At 41.3% G+C, this 16,957-nt stretch overlaps 1 protein-coding gene across 2 annotated transcripts; it reads left to right on the top strand.

The window, feature by feature from the left end:
* Positions 1–1,938: 1,938 nt before the first annotated feature.
* ocrl (OCRL inositol polyphosphate-5-phosphatase) lies at positions 1,939–16,957 on the top strand. Of its 2 annotated transcripts, XM_069669874.1 has the most exons (20): positions 1,939–2,022; positions 4,015–4,182; positions 4,322–4,562; positions 4,667–4,840; positions 4,957–5,058; positions 5,168–5,282; positions 5,470–5,586; positions 5,711–5,892; positions 6,763–6,874; positions 7,281–7,390; positions 7,636–7,771; positions 7,907–8,017; positions 8,194–8,359; positions 9,210–9,445; positions 10,121–10,144; positions 12,898–13,017; positions 13,377–13,461; positions 13,739–13,866; positions 14,004–14,115; positions 14,970–16,957. In XM_069669874.1, exons 2-20 carry the CDS (start codon positions 4,044–4,046, stop codon positions 15,092–15,094), a joined length of 2,535 nt encoding a protein of 844 aa, XP_069525975.1. In that variant the 5' UTR covers positions 1,939–2,022; positions 4,015–4,043; the 3' UTR covers positions 15,095–16,957. The 2 variants fall into 2 exon arrangements, with proteins under 2 accessions (XP_069525975.1, XP_069525977.1); XM_069669876.1 differs by lacking the exon at positions 10,121–10,144.

A 16,957-nucleotide genomic window follows, 5' to 3' on the forward strand; every position in this document is an offset into this window, starting at 1 on the left:
TACAGTAAATACTTTTGTAAACCTGTTTGTTGGTTAAGGTTGATACTGTTGAAGGTTTTTACACTTGATATTCATTTTTGGTGCTGTATGTTAGTGTTCTTAATTAAGTGTCTTCTTGTCAGTGTCTGCAAGGAAGTACTTGTGACTGCCAGAAAGTCAAGTTTGTCCTGTTTTACATTTATCATGTTTACTACCATGCTCACTTTTGTATTCTTTGCCACAAACACTGAGTTGCAGATGTAAGAGAGGTGTAAAAACAACCACTTAAAAGTAAAAGTAAAAGGCAACATAACGTGGGAAAGAGGAAAGATGATAGAAACTAGAAGACACACTGCATTGAAGCAACATCTCATTAACAGATTCATCCCAATATTCAGGTTTTATTCAGGGCTGATGTATTGTAAGGTGTTTCTCTTGGGGTCGATCTAAGTTGTTGATCGTCACGTAGCTTACGACATTAAAGCGGCTGTGCTGATTCAAGGGATCGGTGAGTCCAGCAGGCCTGAATCATTTTCCTCTCTTCAACCGTAATCAGACTTCTTGTGCAGCCGAGGGGAAACGTGGGCAGCACCCTGCGTGTTTCTCTGACCCTGACTGTGTTAGTCACCCATTGTTAGAGAGTGAAACACGACCTCGCCTACATTAAACAACATCACAGATTTAAAGCTGCTTATCTTGCCTTTTTAAGTGCTGCTCCTTTGAATGTGCTCCAGGTAGCAACAGAACGGTTTTGTCAACAAAAGCAGAAAGCTTCATTTTAGTTAATCTTGTGTCATTGCTTGCTTAAAGCTGCCGGTCTGCAAATCAGACTTAAAGAAACTGTTGCATGTGTGCATGTGCATTTCACATTTTTGTAAATATTAAACTCACATTTTAATCACTTGATAATTATAATCCTAATAATACATGTACCATTACACTGCATGTTTTATTTTCACGCCGAATGCTGTGCATGAAACACAATTTTAATTGCAAGAGAATGCCTGTTATGAGCAAAAGGAGAACTGTCTGCATATGCTATGTGTTGAAATGATATTAAAACCTCACAGAGCTGATATTAAGTGGGACTCTGTGTTTTCGCCCTCATACAGATTGGGTGTCTTGGCCACCCCTGATGCTGTAGTGTCTCGCCCTGTGGCTCAGCTGTCTATACCCATCAATGGTCATTTTGAAATTGTGCGAGGTATGTTACCTTTTTGTTCCAAATATCTTCGGTTTGCAAATTATATTTAAATATTCAGGATATTTCCGCTTGCGAACTATTTTGTATTTTACAGACCTCATGCTGTTTTAGTCTTTTGCATAATACTGTTACTGTCACGGTGTTGTGAAGTCCAGGGAGCATTTCATCTGCACGTCAAAGGCAAATTCAAAAATCGACAACGGACAACATGAGCCTGTTGAAATAATTTATAACACCACTTGTTAACTCCCACAACCGACCTTTGAACTGCCGGCTACTGTGTAAACTGTCTTTCCTCTTTCATTTCAGAGGCTGAAGAAGCTCTTCTTATTAACTTGTCAGTAGATTGTAAGTACTGTTTTTCTTTAGGTTAAAGTATTTCTACTTTGTTTTGTAACAGATTATGCTGAAAATATTTTATACGTTTGTACCTTTGGACTAACACTGACCTGTGTTGTGGGCACAAAAGAGAGCTTAAACAAGGCATTTATTACAATTAGCCTCTATGCCACCCTAGTACATTTTTAGGGCATGCCTTTGGGCAAATGTCTGTCCTTATTTAGAAGCAGACGCTGGTCATGAGTTACCAGGACTCCCTGAAAGAATGCCGAATTGTCTCACTATTAAATCACTCTGCTTTGTCTTCTTGACAGTCTGCATTTCTCATGTGTTTAAAGGTGTCCAACATGTCTCTCTCTCTCTGTCTTTGCCGTTCCCCTCTCAAGCTTGTGTTCGGCTACGAATCAAAGGAGAAAAATCCCCAGAGCTGCTACTCGAACTCCAGGATGATGAGCGGACTCAGACTTTCTTGGCTCAGGTGAAGAGTGCTCAGCAACAAGGTAAGACGCCGCTGTCTGTCAGCAGTCTGAAGCAGTTAGATGATTAATTATTTAATCAGTCGTCTATCATTTATTCACTAAGGGTGGATTACACCACTCGCTGATTTCCTGTGTATTCTTTCCACGCACACACGGGGAGTTTTTGAAACGAGATCCACGTCTGTGAATGCAGCCGGAAAGAACCAAAGCTTAGGCCATTATGTTCTCACTTTTATTACATTTATCACAGGTCGATTGCACAGATACGCTTCACATGAATGAACAAACTGTCAGAACTTTTATTAATCACAGAGATTACAATGTATACATATCAGTTAGTGCAAGACCAGTACATTTTGTATTTAAGATATATTCTGTTAAGCTAAAAAAACAGGCCTGCTATTGTTGCAGTCTGGAATATAAGATGACTCACCTGCAGGGTAACAAATGCTACTATTCAAAATGAGGAACATAAACTATGTTGTGTTTAAGAGACTAGTGTTGTGTTTTCAGTTTACTTTTAAGGACTTGTATTACCTACACTTATACTCTGCATCTGTGTGTGTGTGTGTGTGTGTGTGTGTGTGTGTGTGTGTGTGTGTGCTGCAAGAATCAAAAACAGAAAGAGTTCACTTCTGCATAACCTCCTTGGTTTTACCCTGATTTGTATTTCTGCACTCCTGGCTAGTTTTTGAAGCTACGGCTTCAGTAAGAAAATGAACACACAACTTTACATTGGAGATGTTTGAGCTGCAGCTTGTTTCTTCTCTTCTCCTTTAATCACATTCAGAATCAGAAATAATTAAAGCCCCTGTGAGGAGTTTTTCGATGGTTATGTAACAGACATTAATTCTGATTACTCTATATGACCTACAAAAATAAATAGACCATCAGCGACAAGATAGATTATTTCTGTATAGTTATTTTTAATGCCTGAAACTGCTGGTGGGGGTTGGTGTAAGACGAAGTGATTAACTGCACGCTGCCTTTGTTTAAATTTTCCAGGACATTAGTTTAAAGTGAGTGATACATATGACTGTTAAAGAAAGCAGGATGAGATTTTTTTGTTAAAAACCATCACTTAAGCATGTACAGGACAAAATCAGCAAAGAGATGAGAGGTACGGCTTTGTCCACAGGGGGCGCCAAAATCAACACAAACCGAAAGTTACTCACAGGAGCTTTAATTTAGTCGCTGCAGTTGCTGTTGCTAACAAAGGAAGAGCAGACATTTGTTTATCTATTTTGCAATTGATATTATGAAGACAGGTGCAGTTTAGTAAATTTTTTTAAAATTAGGTCCACCTCAAAGAAATATTGGCATTAGTGATTTTGTTTGCAGTAAGACAAGATGGTAACCACGTAGTTGTAGATGATACAAAACATCACCTTTAGCTTGATATTAATGTTAGTAAAGAGTAAGTGACCTAAGTAGAAATCACAACAATAAAATCTCTTTGACTCTTTATGAAGACTAGTATCATACTCTGATATTGACACAAGGATTCCTGTGATAAGAACTTAAAGATTAATAATTATTTTTTGTGGGTCTTGATTGCATTTTTGATACGTGTGTGAATGGCTGGCTGTTATCTATCGTGGCATTTTGAACATGTTCATCAAGTCTCACTGTAATCATCTGATTGCATTCATTATTTATTGATTTTAACACCCTGATGTGATCAGTAGCTCAGATTTACTGTGCCCCTTTAGCCTAGTTCTTGCTTGTGCTCTGGTATTCTCCTCTCCTGTAAGGTCAACATTGTTTTTCAGGGTGTTGGCTCATTTTTATCTGAGTTCATATTTACATTAAGTGAGGGCAGCTGAAACAGGATGTGAATTTCCTTAAGTAAAGTAAAAAATGTAATAAGGCATTCTATCAAAAGTAACCTGTTGCATATTTAATTGCATATTTCTTAAGTTTACACAGTTAAAAAGGATCCTTTGAAATATGCTCCTTCTGCTCGAGTCTGTATCATTCTTTCTTCTGACATTGCTGTTTTTATTTCCTCAGTTGAAACTAAACGCAGAAAACCCAAAGCGATGGAGCCTCTTGCACCAGCTGCCCTGAGAGGCCCCGTCCCCATCCCCCCGCAGAGAGCAAACAAGACCGCTAACTCGGTGGGCTCTGGAGGCAACGCACCCAAATCTACCATTGCACTGCCTCCCAACCTCAATAATGGTGCGGTAACATATCTCACTAACACGTGCACACTATAACACAGATACACTGTCATCTTAAGTCTTTGTCTTCCTAATTAGTTGTCTTTTGGTGTGGGATTGAATCCTCTGCTTTTGAACTCACTGTTTCTGAAATCCAGTTCAATCGCTCGCCTCAGACTTCGGCTTTGAGGAGAACTTCAATCACGCTCTCAAAGTGGAGGAAAAGAAGAACCATCAGAATCGCATAGTTGCCTCGAGGGAGCCTCCCCCTGTTCCCCCTCTACCTCCTCGCAAAGCCTCCTACACTCCAACCAATCCTCTGCCTCCTCCACCAATCCCTAAAGACAGAGCTGTCTCCTTACAGGCCAAAGACAACTCCTACCTTAGCAGCAAACCAGAGTAAGTTAACCTGTCGTGACACCATGTTTGTAGTCCAGAAAGCTCAGTGATTATCCAATTAAAATATTACTACTGTTAAAAAATACATATTTTCCTTTTTTCAGTAGTTTCAGGGCAGGGTTTGACCGCACAGACAGGCCGACGTCTTGGGGCGACAGCCCCACCACCAACAGCATGAGACAGGCTATGTTCTCCAGCCAGGCAGGACAAAGAGAATACCTCATCAAACACCGCCTGGGCAAGAAGGAGAACGAATATGTGGACATAGAGACCTTCAAGTAAGAAGAGCTTTTTTTATTCTGCACATTGGTTGTTTGTTGTCTTGATATAAAAACACAATAATGTAAAAACTGCTTCCCCTGTAATCATTATTCATGCACTGTGCATTCTTTAGATTTTTCACGGGTACGTGGAATGTGAACGGCCAGTCTCCAGACAGCACCCTCGAGCCGTGGCTCTGCTGTGACACAGAACCTCCTGATCTTTACGCTCTGGGGTCAGTGAGAATTTTATTACACGCTTCTTTTCTGACCATGACAGTCTTACATAATGACCTCCGCTCCTGCTTCTATAACCTCCATTATGGCATGTGTTTCTGACTCTAGTTTTCAGGAATTGGACCTGAGCACTGAAGCTTTCTTCTACATGGACTCATCCAAGGAGCAGATATGGGTGGAGGCGGTGGAGAGGAGCTTGCACCCAAAAGCCAAGTACAAACGGGTGCGTAGAAAAAGAATGAAGGAAGAACTGGGTGGCTCTGCCGTATATCTGATCAGTACCTTGCATGTTAGCTCTCTGCCGTCTGTGTGTAAATGCAGCCATTTGCCGTGAATTGACACGGTAAAGGACAGCTGATTCCAGTCATTTTGATGCATTTGTTGGCTGTTTTTCCTTTTTACATCTGCAGGTTCGGATCATACGACTGGTTGGGATGATGCTTGTTGTCTTTGTCAAAAAGACGCTCAAGAATCATCTAAAAGAAGTGGCTGCAGAACATGTGGGGACGGGGATCATGGGGAAAATGGTAAGGTTACACCACACTCTGACTGAATGCCTCAATATACATTAAGTAATAGAAAGCCTTGGGATAATTGTATACTATCAAACTGAGAGCCTGATCTTTCACATGAAACCTTTTTTCTCTGCAGGGGAACAAAGGCGGTGTGGCAGTGAGGTTCGTTTTCCACAACACTAGTTTCTGCATCGTCAACTCCCATCTAGCAGCACACGTGGAAGACTTTGAGCGCCGCAACCAGGACTACAAAGACATATGTGCCCGCATGACCTTCCACTTACTGGACTACCCTCCTCTCAGTATTGTCAAACATGAGTGAGTCCCTCAGTCACTTATTTCCAGAGAGAGAACATTACTCTGAAGTTTTGTTTCAAGCGAACTGTTACTGATGTCTTGTGTTTTATGTTTATTTTACATGCAGATTTTCAGCATCATTATTACCAACCGAATCTCTATTTCTACATTTCTATTTAGAATCTGTAGGCAGGGACGTGGATTTTAGGGCCGGCAAGTGTTCTGGTTTCTGTTTGTACTACGCTTGTAGTCCGGGTAATATTGACCAATCGCGAATCAGCAGGCTGCGGCGTATGCAGGAAAAACAGTCCGTGTGGAGAGCAAAAGCAGGCGGGACGTAATGCGGCGTAATGTCATCCCGGCTCCCATCAGCTGTCATCTGATGATGATTTAGCTTCTTATTAATCTCTATAAACAGACATATGCATGCTAACAGCTAACAATCTGTTCTACATCCAAAAATTCAACTTGAGATACATTCCCTTGAAGCTGTCTCACGAAAGCCGTTCGGCGTTCAGATTTCCTGACTTCGTCAAATGCATCAGGAATGATCAATCCGACTTCCGTTCAACAAACGAGCATTTTAAAAGTAGTTTTCTTCTCCTCTTGAGGACAGACCTGACAAAGCTTTATTTGGACTTTTCAATAATCTGCATCATGATGTTGAGATTTCGACAAAGATAAGACCCATTAATTAAAGTTAAACACAAGACAAAACGCAGAAAAGGAAGTCGTTTATTACTAACCGCCGGCTACACGCACGGCATGTTCACCCTTGTCCCCAGAGGCTATATCGTCATCAGACTATAGCTGGTGGGATCCGAGATTGTTACCAACCTAAACTTACTCAGCGTCCCTGTGTTAAACTATCTGTTTCTTTTTGTGTTTCAGTGTTGTTATCTGGCTCGGGGATTTAAACTACCGTCTGTTCATGTACGATGCGGCTGAGGTCAAACAGCACATTGTCAAGAATGAGCTAAAAAAGCTGCAGGAGGTTGATCAGGTAAAAGACTGCTAACAGTGGTAACAGTGGTTTCTCTAAACTTACGTGTTGTGCACTGATGACAAACACCTGAAAGGAAAATCTCCACCACTTTAGGTAAAGACAAGTATTGGCACACATTTTAGAAACAACTTTATTAGTAATGTGGTGTGTAATTAGTGATTTTAACACAATGTAGGAGAACTTGGCATTTGAATGAGACTCTTAATCTGTAATTCCCAGTTAAGAAGAGGCTTTTTTGTATTAGTAGACTGGTATTGTGTTTTCCTATCCGGATGTGACCTTGACTGTGACATAACTCCAACTAAAATGTTTCTTTATAAGTAGGGATTAGGGAAATATATTTTGTAAATAACAGGTTGTTTTCTGTTGATGGTTAAGGATTCAGTTTGTTTTCATTGTGTAGCTGAACATTCAAAGGCAGACGAAGAGAGCCTTCACAGACTTCATGGAGGGAGACATCAACTTCATTCCCACATATAAGTACGACCCCAAAACGGATCGATGGGACTCAAGGTAAAAACATTTCCTCGTCTTGTGTCATTTTGTTTTAATAACTGACTCTAGGTTTTTTCTTTTTTTTAATATTATTGCAACCTCAGTTTCTCTTGTTCTGCTTTGGAATCCTGATTAAACTTGTGCTCGAAAAGGAAGTGTTTTCCGGCCTTATCGTTACACTAATACAGAGTCAGCAGAACTGTATGCATGTCTGATGTCTGACCTTTCTCTTTGCCTCTGAAACTGTGACTTTTTTCCTGCAGTGGGAAGTGCCGTGTCCCGGCTTGGTGTGACAGAATCCTGTGGAGGGGCAACAATGTCAAGCAGCTCAAATACCGGAGTCACATGGAGCTGCAAACTAGTGACCACAAGCCTGTCAGCTCTCTCTTTAGTGTCGGGGTAAGAAGAGTTGTTGCCGTATAAAAAACCCTGAACAGACTGATTTGGGTGAAACATGCAAGGTTCTGTCTTGTGTAATAAGTACTTTATATGGATAAAAATAATTAAAGTTGACCTTTTGTGTTTGTGTCAAAGGTTAAAGTGGTAAATGAGGAGCGCCACAAAAAGGTGTTTGAGGAGATTGTTCGGGCGATGGACCGGATGGAGAATGATTTCCTTCCATCTGTGTCTCTGAGCCGAAGAGAGGTAAACATACACGTGCAGCCATTATACTGAGAGTCTGTCTCGCATTTATATTGAGAGATTTAATCTCATGTATTTATGACACTCTAATCACCTTTTACAACAGAGCAGCATGTTGTAATTTCTCATAGAATTTGTGGGATAAAGGATAAAGATTGCCTCTCTTTCTTCTTCTGCAGTTTACATTTGAGAGTGTGAAATTCCGGCAGCTCCAAAGGGAGCGCTTCATGATAACAAATGACGGGCAGGTCCCCTGTCACTTTGCCTTCATCCCCAAACTCAATGACTCGCAGTATTGCAAGCCTTGGCTCCGAGCCGAGCCCAGCGACGGATTCTTAGAGCCGAGTAAGTCTGTTACTTTACTATCTTAAGAACTTCCTTTTCATTGTGCTCTTTAACACACTGCAGTAAGAGCTCTGTCCTCTGCCATCGCTGCCCTCAGCGAGCTGTGTCAATAACACCCTAAAACAGTCGTGTTCTTGTGACTGTAATGTGTGATTTTTCTGTGTTTATTTGATAATGTTTCTTAGTTGTTATTAGTCTACAGTCTATGAAATCTAGGGCTGACCTGAATGCTTTGGAGCTTCAATCGTTGCCATGGTAATCTACGGTAGAAATCAGGATCAATTTTTTTTTTTTAACCACAGAAGTTAGGAGACGAGCAGATATAACCTATTTGTGTGCCTCTCATGCTCTGTACCTGGCACAATAAGGTTGCAATTTGTCCGTATTTTCGCGCACAGTTACTATAAAGTATAAACTCTGTCTCCACACTGTTAACAGAGACTCCAGTCTGCTGTGTGGTTCATATATTTCTACACAGACCTGTAGCATCAGGCTTCATGATCGCACAAAGTTTTATATCACGTCATCGCTTCAGTATGCGATCACCCGCTCCCTCCCTCCCTGCTCGTGTTCTCCCCCTCTCAGCGCTGCGAGTCTGCAGCACAGTTTTTATTATATGATGTTTTTTTAAAGTGTAATGAAGGTGAATGAGGCTCCTTGTATATTCACAGGGCTGAAGGCTGTAATATATTTAATCAGAGTATTGTCAATAGTGTTCTCAAACATAATACATATAAGATAAAGGTAGGCATAGTTTCTAATCACGGTATACTTTCATGCAACCTAATGTTGCTTTAGTTTTTCAAATCCCTCTGACAATTCTCTTCTTCTTCCTTATCTTCCCGAGCAGACGAGACCTTGGAGATCTATCTGGAGGTGTATGTCAGTAAAGACTCGGTCACGCTGCTGAACTCCGCAGAGGACTCCATAGAGGACATTCTGGTGCTCCATCTGGACCGCGGCAAGGACTACTTCATTACCATCTCTGGCAACTACCTGCCCAGCTGCTTCGGCACCTCGCTGGAGACTCTCTGTCGCATGAAGAAGCCCATCAGAGAGATCCCCATCACCAAGCTCATTGACCTGGTGAGGGAACGCTCGTCCAGCAGCCGTTTAAATTGAATTGCAAATCAGATTAGTTTGGAGTTGAAACTCTGATTGTTAAACACAAACTTCCCTCGACACAGTAGTTCAGATTGTGATGACATGGCTCTTCCTCAGGCTTAAGCCGTTCACTACCTGAAGTATGAGCAGGAATGCGTTAGGGCTTGTTCTCTCCCTCTGGCTAACCTCAGTCACACAGAGCGCCTATCTTTGGAGAGCTTAAAATGTCTCAACCTGTATATTTCTGGCCAAGAGGGGCCAAGGGAATGAGGAAGTGGCAAAAACATAGGATGGGGCCTCTTAAAGAAGAGGGAAAACTGACTCAGGTTAGGCCCATGTTAGTGCTTTATATAAATATACTTCTCTGGTCTTAACTCATTCGCTTCTGTCTGTTTCCATATCTCTATTTTTGTCTGATTTGGCTTCGGGATATAGCTCCTATCACTCAGTGCTCCTTTATTTCTATTTAAACTATTTCATTCTCCTGCTGATCAATGAGTTATGCAAGAAAAATCCATAATCTATCTTCTTTTCTGACCCTGTTTGTGCATCACTCTTCTATCTACTGTCCTCCTATGTTTCCCTTCATCGCCTCTCCTTGCCTTGATCATTCCTTTCCAACTCTTCACTGTGGTGGTGGGCTGGCTTCTTGCTCAGGGAGAGGACAGCTACATGGAAAAGGTAAAATATTAACATTGATAGCAACCAGCTATTACAACACAGGGTCATCTTAGTTACACGACCTCTGTGATCAAATATCTGTTTTATGACCCTTTTATTGACCTTCCTCAGTTGCTTATGTCATAAAAGGAAAAGTACAATAAGAGTCATCTTGGGATGTGACGTCAACAGAAGAGCCAGTGAAGGCTACACCCTGTTTGTAACGTCAGCCGTAAAGATTTACACACTAGTAGAAAAATATTTTAAATTGTTTTTATACACAAAATGATTTATTATTATTATTTTTGTGTCCAACATTCAGAAATCAAAGGGTCACATTTCAGGAATCTCTTCGTTCAGTTTCTTTCTGAGAATTATGAGAATTTCATGTCTGTGCGTAAAGTATGAAGCCAGAGCTGTGAGGCAATAAGCCTAGCTTAGCATAAAGGCTGCAAGCAGAGGGAAATGGCTAGCAGTGAAGTTTATAGATATGCCAACACTACATCTCTAAGAAGAGGTGTGGTTTAACTATGCAATGGCCTGCGTGAATGGCGGCCTGTTGCTTCAGGTACAAGTGAGGCTTACAGGCTTGTTAAAGGCCAAAACACTGCAACCAACAACGATTAAAGGGGGGGGTATTTGGTCATTTCAAGCTTTATATTTCACTCTGTGGAGTAGCTGAGCATAATTTATCATTAAAAAACTACTTTCTCACACTGGTGCTCTGTGCAGGCCCTCATACAGCCTCTGCCTGAAACGACTCAGTTAGCTGTGTCCCTTTAAGAAACCCCGCCCCTACAAGCCCACTTTCTTCTGATTGGCCAGCTCTCTTTGTCACGTCACAAAGGGCAGCATGTAGAAAAAACAGTGTGAAACCTGGCGTTCACAGCAGCCTGCAGACTGAGCTGAGAAGCCTGGGGATTATGCCACCATACTTTTACCAACAGATTTGAAACTTACGTTTAGTCTGGACATGCAACATTGTAACATTATATATATGTCTTTCAATGTGAAATGGCATAATACCTCCTCTTTAAGCTCTAAAGTTGTTCGTTGAATTATTTTAAACTCTGTAGAGAGCCAGGCTAGCTGTTAGCATGCGTCTGTTCTTATCCTGCATTCACAATATTTGGAGAACGAGTTTTTTCACCACAAAAATCCACATGAAGGCTGCCTCAGGTCTGAACAAACACTGGGAAAGTTGGAGAAAGCTTTGCTACCCGACTTGTTGGGTTGACAGACTGACGTCGTATTAGTCAGAAACACAGGCGACCAAAGTAAACGTTGAGCTGATGGTCAAAAACTTCTTGTTACCGGCAATTCACTCTGATTTTTTTTCGGCTTAATATCCGGCAATATTCTGGCAAAATATCATTATGGCAGTATATTGTTGTCCTGACTTGTGCAATACAATTTATCGACAAATATACAAATATACGGCGCTTTAAACAGGTTCCCCTGTGATTTTGACTCACTGCGTCACTACTTCATGTCTCCTCGCGGTGGCGCTTATGACATGAATGAGGGTAAGGTGAATTAAAAATAAATGGCCGAAGAAGTAAATCAGATATCTTGATGTATTATATTATCATTATCGTGGGCCACCCATTGTGTATCGTATCGTGAGTTACCCTGTGATTCCCACCCCTATGCAATATGGTAATAATTTGTAGCCTTGAGGAGTTGCCTACATAGAGTGACCTGGATTTATTCTGAGCAACATTTTCTTTGTCACGTCCATGTTGTCTCTGTAACTATTTAAGGCTTGTGAACACCAAAGTCAAAAGAACATGAGAAATGGGAGCATCCAAGCTAATCGCCTCTTAGCTCTACATCTATACTTTTAGCACAGCAGTGATATCAAACCTCTCATCTAACTCTCTGAACCAAAGTAACAATGCATACTTCTCTAAATGTTGGACGACGTTTTAACATGCCGTCCTCTTCAGCTGCAACATTGTGTTCTATCACTTACTGTCTGTCTACATGCTCTAAGTTTCAGGAAGCTCACAAGGGCAACAATTCGTAACCCGCAGGCAATCACAGACCAGAACCCTTCAGCTTAGTTATAATCTGTGTGTGCAAATCAGTCACACGTTGAATCTCCGCTTGCCCACTGAGAACTGGGTGCACCGGTCCAACAAGCTAAAAAACACGATCACACTAAATCTCATTTCACAGCAGGTCACCCTCGCTGCAAAGCTCCCTCATTAACATGATTGAAGCTAATGAGAAGAAATGTTAGGGGCTGTTCAGCTAAGCTCAAACAGTCCTATGAAGCCAAACGAGCCTCCTCTTTTATTTCATAACTGATCAGTGAAACCTCATAGCTGCACGAGTGAACAAATATCCTCATAGAGTTTAAATCAGCCCTGTTTCTTCAGTTTATATACATTTAATCTTTCATTATTTCTGCGAGTGTGCATTCTCTCCCATTAAAGGCCCTCTCAAGCGTTCCCTGCATTTATGTGCAGCTTCACTAGCTGTGGTTATTTTTGGACGTCTCTCGTGAGTCTCAGGGATCCATTTGCAGAGATAAAAAGAATGTGATATCCAGCCCTTACATGGCTCTCCTTTTTAGTTTCCACACCTTAGGCTTTAACCTGACCTCACAGCAGCTCATACTCTGTCACTAACTGACCAGATTACACAACATGGGGAGTAATGTCGTGATTTTTCCGTGTATGAATAAGCAGGAAATTACTGATACATTATTCCAGGAAATGATGCAATATGTCATCGTAAAACATAGTGATTGTGAAATCTCTTACCAGGAAAAATCAAAGGTGAGCTTCCTGATGGTGGACGGAGCAAGTACTGAGGACATACCTCTAAAGATCCCCAAGGAAGTGTGGATTCTTGTCAACCACCTTTTCATCAAGTCCTGTGATCAGGTGAGAAAACTACAGCTGAGGAAGTATTCGCTACAACTAAAACATTTTGAATTACTGATTATTTTAGTATTTTTGGCAACAGTTTATATAATGATACTGATGAAACTTTGTGTAAGTGTTCCTTATGTACAGCTTTTACCTTTTAAGAGAAAAGACTTTGCTTGTGGGACTAAGGATGAAGTCAGATTCATGTTTTAATATGTTGATTTAAGAGGTAACTTTTTCGTGTGCTTAATCTCTGATGAGTTCTTCTGTATGACTGAGCGCTTGTTTGCGTGCGGCACAATAACTAACTATATTGATACAAATTACACTTGTGGGAAGTGTTTTAAATGTATTTGTCTCTGAATGTCTCCCAGGAGGACTTGTTCCAGACACCAGGCCTGCAGGAGGAGCTGCAGAGCATCATCGACTGTCTGGACACCAGCATCCCAGACTCTATTGGTATCCTTCTTTATGACGCCAGGCTCAATACAAATAACATACAGGAAAAATCATAAATAAATTATATACATGTGTGTATTTTAGTGTTAACGTAATAATAGCATCAGTCATGTGACTTTGGGTGTCCAAAATCTTGTAGAGCTTGCGAGCTGTGAATGGCAACAGATGATAACAATGAGGGGACATACAGGCAGAGGCAGGGTCTGAAAAGGATCATGCTTTTGTGCCCTCGCTGGACTCCATACTTGCTTTTCATCTTCCCTAACTGTTCGTGCAGTCGGTTGTAACCACTCTGTAGCTGAGGCTCTGCTGATCTTCTTGGAGGCCTTGCCGGAGCCGGTGGTGTGTTACGAACTCTACCAACGGTGCCTAGACTGCGCTCATGACAGCCGCCTCTGCAAACAGGTACAGTCACTGTGTTTGATCTTTGTTTTCTCACAGGTGTGTTTCATGCAAAGCTTGTTTTAGCTTTGCATCACTGGATTTTCATAAACCACATAGAATAATGTGTAACACCAATCTTTGTCCTCTTGTCTTGACAGTTGATCTCCCAGTTGCCCCGGGCTCACCGCAACGTGTTTCGCTACTTAATGGCGTTTTTGAAGGAACTCCTGAAGCACTCACACAACAACAACCTAACAGCCAGCCTCATAGGTAAAAGAATGGATACATCCTCTCTTAATGTTCTCTAATTCAAGCTGGATGCAAAGTTTCTGATTAATCCCCGAGTCTTCTAAGAGACTAATTTAAAAGCAATGAGGGGACACTTTTTTTATAGTTTCTTCAAAGCAGGTTGGGCTAATGTACTCGAGCTTGTTTAAATGTATTATGGGTGAAACAGGAATAGAGATCACTTTCACTCTCTCTCTTAAGTTAGATTTTCTATCAGGGACATTAGCTTCCTCTTAACTGTCGCAAGCTGTAATAAATAACAAAAGCTGGCTACATTGACATGAATGTTTTATGGCATATATTGGCTTATTAGCACATGACGCCTTGCTTTATTTTAGTTGATGGGAGCATGAGTTAAGCCCCTTTACCACTGGTTAAAAAACCCTCTAACACCCGGTTTTTTTCCTTAATGGGAAAGGTTACAATTGGCATTCAGAACACAAAATCCATGTCGACACACTAATCTCTGTCCCCTTTCCGGCGCGGTGCTATGCTCCGTCGGTAACTTCTGCGACTTCTCGTCATCTCAGCTACAAATTTTGCCTGTCTCCTTCCGAGAAGCGCTAAATGAGTAATAGATAATATACAGACCTAAGCACCATAACATCTTCACTGTTTACTCACCCTGTTTCCGGCGTGTTTGTGACGTCAGACGCTGACGCAGCAGAAAAGTGACCAAAAGGAGTATACTTCACTGGCAATGGGAACAGAGACGATCAGCATTTATAAGCGGGTCTTCCCGGGTCTGAAAAACCCACGTCAACGGTAAATTTAGGTGGGAAAGGAGTATTAGCTGTATCTTTTCTTCACCTCTTTTTCCTGTTCTTGTATTTCAGCGACACTCTTTGGCAGCCTCCTTATCCGACCGCCTCCCAACATGATGGGCAGACAGACACCACACGAACGGCAGAAAGCCATCGACTTCATCCTGGGTTTCCTCATGGCGGGAGACGAGGAGTAACTGAGGTCCCTCATGACATCCGTCAGGATTGCCAGGACTCCGAGCCTGACTTACTGATTGGAAAAAAAAAAGCACCTGGACCTGTAGGACACTGTGTAACATGATCCTCTTTTGTCATCTATTGGAGACCAGTGCATCTTCTTTTGCACCCTACCATTCACAAACTCTCATGTTAGAAGACTTTGATTAGAGCTGTGAGGATTGTACCAAGTGTCACATCTTCAGGTTTCATTCGGCCCGCTGGTGGACTTGGGACGCACATGGGAGGGGTTTGAACTGATGCCTCCGCACTTTCTGATGACCTGAAGCCCTCCGGTCCTCTGCTGACCCTTCTTATTGTAGGTGCTCATGCCAAAACAACCCCCTGAACAGTGAGCGGTGTGAATGTTAAAACACTATGTATCTGTAGACGATAAGCAACAGACTCGATTACACTAAAGAAAGGAAAGTAGACTGAATACTAGTATACTGTTCAAAGCATTAGATAGTTTAAAACGGGATAATCATGGAAATCTATATACTAAGAATGTTTAAGCTTAAGATTAAGTATGACAATCCTCCTTTTTGCAGCATTGTAACCGAGGGGACGATATTACTTTGTGACCATATCCACTGTATTTGAACTGTTATTTATATATTTTTCACCATCTGAACAGTTTTTGGTTCCTTTTACAGTCAGCCTTATTTTCCACACTTCTGCATTGTTTTGAAATATTTCACTGGAAATATTGATCACTTGTTTTTTTTATCACCCTGTCATAGAAAAGTCTTCTGTCGTGAAGGTTTGCTGTGTTTTTTTGTGTAACTTCCGCAGTGAGCCTTACATCTTGTTTTGCAAGTTTCCTCTTGAGTTACGAAACAAGTCTGTTAACACACTAACTTCCTGCTGCGCCAGAATTGAGTGAAGAGTCACCCTATGTGGTTCCTTGATGTCTTAAACGGTGTAAATAGTGGTTGTTTCCTTGTTTCATGGATATTTGACTGTCTCTATGGTGGTGCAAAAATGTGATGGTGTCTGCTGTTTGTCATGAAGGTGGTACTGTTAATGTCTGTGTTTGTTTACAGGTCCTTTTCCTTGATTCTGCCACATCCTCATGCTCGTTACTCATTGCTTTAGGCCTTTTGTGTTGCCAAGACACAGCCGCTGTGCTCCTCATTTTAAATGCAGATGAGTAAAACTCTAGTTTTAAGTGATGCAGCATTTTGCTGGGTGCAGGTTTAGTGAGGTTTAATGGCTCATTACTCTGCAGGAAACAGCCCGTCTTTGTGCGCCTTTCTCATTAGTGCCACAGAGGATTTTTTCAGTCACTGTTGCATAACATGTTTATTTTAATAAGAAACATCTACGCCGTTTATAATGAACACTATTTCCTCTTTTTTGGATTCCTGTGTGGACAAAAATATTCCCGTTACTGACACTTATTTCCCCTCTTCATGATGCAAGAAACTTCAGAGATATCATGTGTGGAGGCATTGTCACAACACGGACAATCATGGCACTTACAGAAACACCTGCTCGTTGAAGTTGCTCTATTCTCACACAGTAGTAACGGTTCAGATTTAGGAGAGCCATTTCACAATAGCCTTTTTTTTTTTTTACTTCTGCTTTAGAAATACCACCCTCATCATGTCAAACACAAAATCAATGTAATCAAAAAACCTCTGATTTTAAGTGTCGTCTTATGCCGCTGTACAAGCTGATTTATTTGTAACGTTTTTCCTCAGTTTTGTCACAATCTGTTCATAAAGTTACGGTACATTTAAAGGTACGCAAGGAAACACTCGCACCTGGTTTCATCTTTTCCGATTTTTTTTTTGGTGCTTTTAATTTATTTAACAGAAATAAAACTGTGTATAAACCTG

This window comes from Semicossyphus pulcher, unplaced genomic scaffold (genome assembly GCF_022749685.1).
Source record: "Semicossyphus pulcher isolate SPU_LCO1_2020_fin unplaced genomic scaffold, fSemPul1.0.p SCAF_2, whole genome shotgun sequence".
Taxonomy (NCBI): domain Eukaryota; kingdom Metazoa; phylum Chordata; class Actinopteri; order Labriformes; family Labridae; genus Semicossyphus; species Semicossyphus pulcher.

Bases quoted from the DNA above. Each gene is read 5' to 3' on its own strand.
- ocrl (XM_069669874.1), top strand. From the start codon at position 4,044: ATGGAGCCTCTTGCACCAGCTGCCCTGAGAGGCCCCGTCCCCATCCCC. The intron at 4,183-4,321 runs GTGCGGTAACAT...TCTGAAATCCAG, and splicing joins GCCTCCCAACCTCAATAATG to TTCAATCGCTCGCCTCAGAC. The intron at 7,391-7,635 runs GTAAAAACATTT...TTTTTCCTGCAG, and splicing joins ACGGATCGATGGGACTCAAG to TGGGAAGTGCCGTGTCCCGG.